At 46.9% G+C, this 8,863-nt stretch overlaps 1 protein-coding gene across 1 annotated transcript in view; it reads left to right on the top strand.

The window, feature by feature from the left end:
* Positions 1-274: 274 nt before the first annotated feature.
* The window catches only part of LOC119437755 (piwi-like protein 1), a 47,683-nt gene continuing 39,094 nt past the window's right edge, over positions 275-8,863 (top strand). The window contains exons 1-5 of the mRNA XM_037704732.2: positions 275-399; positions 711-1,068; positions 2,455-2,672; positions 8,004-8,128; positions 8,264-8,344. Of these exons, the coding sequence (XP_037560660.2) occupies positions 277-399; positions 711-1,068; positions 2,455-2,672; positions 8,004-8,128; positions 8,264-8,344 (905 nt within the window). The 5' untranslated portion in view covers positions 275-276. The remainder of the gene's footprint in view (positions 400-710; positions 1,069-2,454; positions 2,673-8,003; positions 8,129-8,263; positions 8,345-8,863) is intronic.

Below are 8,863 nucleotides of genomic sequence, written 5' to 3'. Positions count from 1 at the left end.
AACTTTGTTACGGCTGTAACGGTAAGCTATCGCAGCACAACTCACAGCACAAATCACTGCGAGCACTGTTGGTGCTTGTCTATTAAGTACGACTGTGTGGTGTGCGCTCAACCCTCAGCCCAGAGGTGGCTTGTCGCTCTGTTTTCCCATTTAGAACCCCGTAGCCGAAAGTGTCACTCAAGGTCCCAAAGTGCACTCCCCATAAGTGCACTTAACTTCATTTGCGTATGCTGTCACCATCATTGTCATAGTGTATTGTGCTGGCCATTCGCAGACATGTCTCAGCCAACGGGACGAGCAAGAGGCCGGTCGCGAGGCAAGTCCCGTGGCACTACGGCCCCAACGCAGCAGGAGTCCGCAATGCGAAGGCCTGGCTTTGAACGTGCTGGACGATCTCAGGTGAGCATGGTGTTGTATGTTGTGGACTCATCACACCTAGTTGCTTGGAATGGCCTTAGAACATGCTGTGTTTAGCTAATCAGCAATGCCACACGCTGTGTTAATGAACACGGAAATGGAAAGCTCATAAGCAGTAGATATGCATGCCGTTGAAAGAAGTCTTTTACTCGTAGGTACTGCTGATTGAAAATGCTTTGAGTTTGGTCAACGTACCATTGTACCATGCGCGAGTTCCTTTGCTTGCTGCGAGAAACATTAGATTTGTGGGATGAAATTTAAACTATAGTTTTGAGTTTGATCCTATTCACTAGCCGCCACAAGGATACCAGCAGCAACCTGGGTATCAGCAGCAACCTGCCTACCAGCAGCAACCTGCCTACCAGCAGCAGCCTCCCGCATACCAGCAGCAGCCGCCTGGTGGCATGGCTGGCCGTCCTCCGCAGCAGCAGGCGCCGCTACCGCAGATGCCTCCGACCGGACGGGCTGGCCATCGTCCTGCTGGAGTGATGGCAAGGCCTGGGGAGGTGGTCCCTCTGCAGTCGCCCATCGAACAGATGGGGGCCATGAGCTTGGCTGGTGGTGACACTGCTGGCCAAGGTGCTCGACGTGGTCGCCGTGATGAAATAGCCATTCTTGCCACTCGTCCCCAGCGCATCACGGACAAGAAAGGTGCGTGAAAGCAGCATGGTGGTTGATACTGAGCAAGGCTGGTTGTAGCTTCTCCTCTGCTTACCCTCTGTTTCTTTTGGACTGAACTTCCACCCAGGGCATCTCCAATCAGTAGCACAGACAGATAGTCCTTTTGCAAGTGTTTGCTGGTAAGAATACATGGCTGTTTTCAAGAGAACATTTGCATTGCTGTGGACATGTTTCAATGAGCGGTTGGCTAAAAGCACAGCTGTGCCAGAACCACATTTACCACGGCAACCTAGCATGTTCCCGTTCCATGCCACAAGATGGGGGCCCTATCATACTGGCTTTCCCTCCTCTCAGAGTCTCTCTCTGCACTTTTGTTCATGGGATGTCTGGATTTCTTGCAGTGTGGTGTGTGTGTGTGTGTGTGTGCTGTGCACATGCACTGTGAGGCCTCACGTACTGTTAAGAAAGTAAATGACAACACAGTGTGAAATTCTGTACAGGAATACAAGTCAGCCAAAAGCAATGAATCGGACACGCTGAGGAATCGACTTCAGTTCTGTTTGCCAAGCAAGCATACCAAGCGCAGAATGTTTGCCCATGTTGAATACCTCACCGACGGGGGGGGGGGGGGGGGGGGCGTTTCGGGGGTTGTAACCCCCCTCCTGAGGCCGACCTAAGCCCCCCTTTTGTTTAACCCCTTTTCTTTCCTTGTGCATTTGAGTACTGCAACTAAAATGTAAGACGCGAAATCGTCTGCACACTCGCAAAAAGTGCATTTTTTGACAATTTGCCGTGAAGAAATTGAAATTAGTGCTGTTTAGATGGTATTGGCAAACTGTCAACCCCCCCTCTGGCAGAGATCCTGGGTGCGCTACTGACACCTATGCCAGAGTCGTTCACAGGTGTTGTCTTGTGAATTGAGGCGTGTCCAGGTGATTGATTTTGTCCATGAGAGTGCCACTCTGAGGCTGGACATTGAAGCCTTCTGTGAGTTACGCAAACAAGGCAAACAAGCATGCACACTGTGTGCATTGCCGTCCTGATGACAGAGGGAAGCAAGCTCTTCTTGTACCCTAGTTATCCACGCTGTCAGGTGGTGCTACCATTTGAACACTCGTCATGGTTGCTGCAACACATACTTCCTCCGCTGGGTGCGTGTTATGTGGGGTATCCAAAAGCCAAGAGACTTGAGTTATGTTGTGGAAACGAATGTCCGGGGGATGCAGGAATCCCCTTAGTGCACTTGGGTAGTTGTGCTCAATATGAAATGCAGTGTAACTGTGCTTCCGGATGTGCTCATGCATTGTAGGTAACAAAGTGCAGTAATGTGTACACAAGTTCCATGGTGCATCATTTCCTCTATGTGCTGTTCTTCTTTGGAAATTAGCAATGTTTCTCACTGTTTCTTGGTTTCAGGTACGACTGGAAACCCCGTTAAGCTCTTGTCCAACTACTTCCGTCTGCTCACAATGCCCAGCTGGGTCATTCAGCAGTACCATGTGGAATTTGCACCAAACATTGAGTCGTCTCGTCTTCGTGGTGCTCTTTTGCGAGACCATCGTGATCGGTTTGGTGGGAGCTATATATTTGATGGCATGTCTGATTTGAAGAGCGCAACCCGACTGGAGCATAAGGTAAGGACATCAACTGTTGCTGTTTTATCTTGTGATTCAGGATTGCCCCTGAGTGTGCTTTGGTGTGCAATAATTTCCTTGCACAGAAAGTGTGTGGCCATTGATAAGTGAGTTTTGATGTCGTTCTGTGTGCTCTCTGCTGGCTTTCTCTGTGAAAAAAAGAGGAAGAAACTACACCTGCCCCAACTTTATGTAAAGTTTACGAATTCAGGCTTGTTCCAGTTTTATGAGGGCTTAGTCAGATTTTAGGAAAACAATATTCTGTTAGCGGTAAAGTTTCCCTGATGAGCCTTATGCACCGTGGTTACTCAGTGGCTATGGTGTTGGGCTGCTGAGCATGAGGTCATGGGATCGAATCCCGGCCACGGCGGCCGCATTTCTATGGTTCTATGGGGGAGAAATGTGAAAACACCCATGTACTTAGATTTAGGTGCATGTTAAAGAATCCCAGGTGGTCCGAAGTTCCGAAGTCCCCCACTACGGCGTGCCTCATAATCAGATCGTGGTTTTGGCACATACAACCCCATAATTAATTGATCAGGAGCCTTGAAAGTCTCCTGATGGTGAGAAGGCAATGCCTGTGCAACTCTTATTTTATTCCGTAGGCTGCACCGATGACGTGCGATTTATTTGTAAAGAATTGATGCATTTAGTGGGCAACTATAATACTTAACAGAGAATAATTTGGTTGTTGAAGGACCCGTTGGGTAAGAAAAATGATTTACTCTCCATCATGGCATATTTATTGCCTGTGCTTTGCTTTATGTTAAGGGAGACTCGGGTCTTGAAATGGCAAAAAATCTCAATGTGCAATTTTGGAAAAGTGAATTTTTGCTATGTTTATACATTAAGAAATCCTCCGTGAAATGTAGAAAGTAAATTTTATCGGAAAATAGAAAAAAATCACGCGTGTACGGGCCTCTTGCTTCGTTTCAAAATAGTGTCGGTGAGGGGAAACCGGCGCTTTTGCGATGCGTCAATTCAGAAGGATGCATCCGTGCTGCTGATTGGCCAAAGCGTGCACACCCGTGCACACCTCGCTCCCATTAGTCCAGCGCCGTTTGTTGCATGCAGATTCCCGCGTGCTCGACCAGTATCCCGTTTTGTTGCGTTTGTTTCTCTCTGTGGTTTCATCGCGCCCTCTTCATGCTTGTTTGGCCGCTTGCAACTCGGCAACATTTGATAAGGTGCCCTTATCGCTGCCCGAAGGCTGGAGGGGATCATAGTCTCACGGTTATTACGTGCCAAGCGTTTGGCAAGTAAGCGGCAGTGAAATGCATGACGGAAAGCGGCTAGGCATCCCAGAGTTGCCAGTCTGCCTGGAGATTTTTCCGAATGGAATTCCGAGCTGCAACCCGACACGTATAGAGTCAACATTGGGCTGCCTATGCCTCGCGTGTTGGCACAGACCGTGTAGACACCTGTTTTCTTCACGCATGATGAAAGTACGGTGGAACCCCGATTATACGACTTTCAAGGGACCATGCAACACTGTCGTATAATCCGGGCGTCGTATAATCGAAAAAGTAAGAATATAGGCAGTGACGCTCAGTCTTGCCCAAAAAACTGGTACAGACCACCTGAATAAGCCTGTGACACGAACCTACACTGCTCCAAGGAAGGTAGATTAAATTATAAAGAAAAAACCGAATTGATGTAACGTGCATATTTTTCATGATTTTTGTTGCTTGAACTGAACCCTCACATTGCAGTCAAATAACAACAAAACTGGCTACTTTAAAACAAATGCTCTAAATCCTATGATTTCTAGTGCTATGTTGGCAACCTGTAACATACGTCTCGATGTAATCCATATACAAGTCTACCGAAGTCGGAACTTATTTTTGATTGGAATAGACGCTGTTTTCGCTGTGCTTGTGTTGTTGCGATGCCACAATACTAGGACTTTTGCTGTTCGACTCCGTTCATTCACAACATTATGGCAACGCAGCGCATTCGGTATGACGTCCGCTTCCAGAGACGAGCAGTTTTGATGGCAGAGGAGCTAGGAAAGTCTGCCGTGGCTCTGTGTCTCGACGTTGACGAATTGCAAATGGTGGCACCAGCGGCAGGCCCCCTTTAAGTGCCAGGCCAGTCAGAAAGGCTCTGTGGAACCTGAAGTGGCCTGGTACTGACCCCAAATGAAATGTGCGGTCTTTGAAGAAGTACGTAAATCTCGAACAAGCTCGATGGCACGGAAGATGATATGATTCTTGGGCGATCACGTCTGGAGATAGTTTTGGTTTCGTGAGACTCTACTTGACCCAGCACCGAACCCCTCAAAGTATACGGCCGACAGCGCTCTTGGCGCTGATAGCGTGACTACGTGATAGCATTTATTTTGCGTGACTGGGAAGTCGTCTCTCTCATTACAATCATGGTAGCATTACATTCGGGTAAATATGGTATTGCATGCCTGTTATCAGCTGCATGCAGTGTGCTTACATGCCAGCCTGCGTGCTTCAAACTTTTTCTTTTTTTTTCCACGGCCGGTACCGACGGAGGCGTTGTACGAGGGGGGGTGGGCGAAAAATTGCGTCGTTTGATTGAGGTTTATGCATTATTTCTGTGGGGGTTTTGCCGGGACCTAACCAATTCGTCGTAAAATGCGGGTCATTGCATAACCGGGGGATATAATCGAGGTTCCTCTGTAGCGAGCGCGCAGCGAGCGCTGGTAACACGAAAAAGTACCTGGCTTCGCAGTCCGCAACGGAGCAAAAGTTCGAGGTGCTAGGCGTCGACAGGAAAGAGGACGGTAACGACAGTGGAACTGAATTTGCAATCGTGGATTTATTTGTCATATCACGGGTGTGGCAAGAAAGCGTTGAGGCTTTCAAGGCACTCTGCCAAGCAGTATGGGCTCACGGGCTCTGTGCCAAACTTGTGCTGGAGTGCTCCACCTGTGGTATGCGCAAATGGTGCATCGATGCCTTGAACACGATCGTCGGTGGTTTCACATGTGCAACAAGGATCATAAAAGCAGAAATGCTGTGACAAGCAAGCTTGCAAAGAGGCACAAGCCAGCAACATATCCTGCCTGCAGTCCTGCCCTACTATAGGTCTAGGTGTGACCTGTGCTGAATGCACAATTGTGCGAGTGTGTGAAATATTTTTTGTCAATTTTAATCCTGGGATTTTACATGCCAAAACCATGATACGATTCAGGATTAATTTTGACGACCTGGTATGCACTACAACACAAGTCCACGAACTTTCTTTCTTCGCCTCCATCTAAATGTAGCCTCCACTGAAATTCACGCTTGAAACTCTCTAATGAAATTGATCAAAACGAGTCTGAAGTTTCAGCTCATACTAACTTTTATTAGCCAAGCAATATGGCAATATGAATTGCATCACCACGTAGCACTGTCCTTCTGCAGCAAATTCATGATAAATACGTGGCCACTGTGCAAAAATAACACTGAGATACTTGCTGTAACATCATGCACAGTCATTGAAAGCAATGCTAGAAAGCTAGCACCAGCCACTTCACATTTCTCTTTTAGATCCTTGTTGATCAGGCGGCACACAAATTGCATCCCTGTTCAAATAAAGTTGCATAGAGTTCATAGTAACAACAAAATATGTCTTTTGCATAAAGTTTATGACCAGAACACTAAATCAGGATCAAATTCCCGTGGTGGCTACATTTCGATGGAGGCGAAAAGCAAGAAAGAAATTTCGTGTACTTGTGTTGTAGTGCGTACCAGGTGGTCAAAATTATTCCTGAATCATATTGTGGTTTTGGCACGTAAAATCCCAGAATTCTAATTACCAAAAAATATTTTCCACACTCGCACAATTGTGCATTCAGCACAGGTCGCACCTAGACCTATAGTAGCCCAAGACTGTAGCCTTCCTACTGTATGGACGCCGCGAACGTGCACCGCGGCGTCGAAGCACCAACGGAAAGGGCGCGAGGCTTGTGCCTCTTTGCAAGCTTGCTTGTCACAGCATTTCTGTTTTTGTGGTCCTTGTTGGACATGTGAAACCACCGACCATCGTTCGCTCATGCCACAGGTCTAGGAGCACTCCAACACAAGCTTGGCACAGAGCCCGCGAGCCCATACTCCTTAGCGAAGTCCCTTCAAAGCATCACCACTTTCTTGCCACACCCGGGATATGACAGATAAATCCACAATTGCAAATTCAGTTCCGCGGTGGTTCACGTCCTTTCATGATGAAGCCAGGCGTGTTTTCATGTTACCGGCGCTCGCAGCGCGCTCGCTACTTTCATCATTCATGAAGAAAATGGGTGTCTACACAGTCTGTACCAACACGCGAGGCGTAGGCAGCCCAAGTGTTGACGCTAGACGTGCCAGCTTGCAGCTCGGAACTCGATCCGGAAGAATCTCCAGGCAGATCGGAAACTCCGGGAGCATGCAAGGGCTAGCTGCTTTCCATCGTGCATTTCACGGCCGCTTACTTGTCAAACGCGTGGCGCATAGTAACCTTGAGACGATAATTCCCTCCAGCCTTCGGGCAGCAATGAATGCACCTTATCAAACGTTACTGAGGCGCAAGCGGCCGAACAAGCGTGAACAGGGTTGATGAAATCAGAGAAACAAACGCAGTGAAACGCGCTGTCGGTCGAGCGCGCGAGAATCAGCACGCCAACTGGCGCTTAAACCAATAGGAGGGAAGCGCGCTGGGGGTGTGCGCGCTTTGGCCAATCAGCGGCATGGATGCATCCTTCAGAAATGGCACAATAGCATCGGTTTCCTCTCGCCGATGCGATTTTGAAATGGTGCAAAATGTGCACAAGGAAAACAGCTTCCAAACAAACCCAAAATGGCGGCCGCCGTCCACCATGTTCGCAAATGGCAACGGTGCGAATTTCAAACATTTTTGACCAATTTTCGCTAATTTCGCGTCCACCTTGGCCCGTATAAGCACATTTTTTTTTCTATTTTCCGATAAAATATACCTTCTATACTTCAAGGTGGGATTCTTGAGTGTATAAACGTAGTGAAAATGCACTTTTCCAAAAATGTACCTTTTGCTATTTTTGGCGATTTCAAGACCCGTGTCTCCCCTTAAATATCATCCAATTCATACCAAAATTAATAAAACTAATTCTAGAACGCGCATCTCCCCTTAATAACTCAGTCATCTGCGTGCATTGTTTGCAGTTTTAAAGGTAACTGTGTATAGGTAGTTCAATAACTGCCTTTGCCACAACTTTTGTTATTCTTTAAATATTAGCAACAGGTTTACTTACTGTGGCATTGCTGTTACTGCCGCTTTCAGCCAGTGCATCTGTAAATCAGGGTAACGGCATAGAATGCGAGAGAAATTTGCCAAGGTATATCGATCCCAACTTGATTTCAGGTCACAGAGCTGTACTCTCAGCGTCGCACTGATGGTGCTCAAATTAGCATCATTGTGAAGCATGTCCAGGAGCTTGCGCCCAACAATCCAGAGCTGCTGAGAATCTTCAACACTCAGATGCGCAGGTGAAGATTCTAATTTATTATTATTCTTGTTGTTACTGTAGGGGTGACATAAGCTCTCGAAACATAGGTATGCATGTAGGACTTGTTCTGCTCTACGATTAATAGTGCACATACTATTTTCGCTCCCTTATCCAGGAACCTGGAGAGCATGCAGTTTGTTCAGATCCGACGTCAGTTCTTCAACACTACTGGTCCAAAACCAATCAGTCGTCACGGGTGAGATTCTGAGCAATATTTCTCTTACTATTATTTTTGATCTGAATTTATCACTTTAGTGGCAAACTGAAGTTCTATTGACTTACAGTTTAACGCTGCGATAACGAAGGCTCGAGACAACAAAATTTTGGAACCTCGATGAACACCCATATGATTCAATGCATTTTGTATCTCTTGGCAACAAAATGTCAGTCACTACAGTGGAATCTCGTTGATACGATTCTGCATAATACGTTTTTCGGGATAAGTTTCTTTTTCATTCCCCACTAATGCGATTTGGTTGGATAATACGTTGGATGATACGATTTTGAGATGATACGCTTTATTTTCCGATTCCAGTGAAGATTGTATTAACGAGATTCCACTATATCTTGCATCAACGAAATCTGTCAGAACATTAGCCCCCATATTGCTTGCATGTGTAACACTAACAGAGTACAAAAAGTGCTCAGCCTGCATTTTCACTCCACTTAAATTACAAGAATGCTGTCCCAATATGCTTGCAAAGCCGCTGCCATT

This window comes from Dermacentor silvarum, chromosome 1 (genome assembly GCF_013339745.2).
Source record: "Dermacentor silvarum isolate Dsil-2018 chromosome 1, BIME_Dsil_1.4, whole genome shotgun sequence".
Taxonomy (NCBI): domain Eukaryota; kingdom Metazoa; phylum Arthropoda; class Arachnida; order Ixodida; family Ixodidae; genus Dermacentor; species Dermacentor silvarum.
Note: the sequence above shows the minus strand (reverse complement) of the source record. Positions and strands in the feature narration are given on the sequence as shown.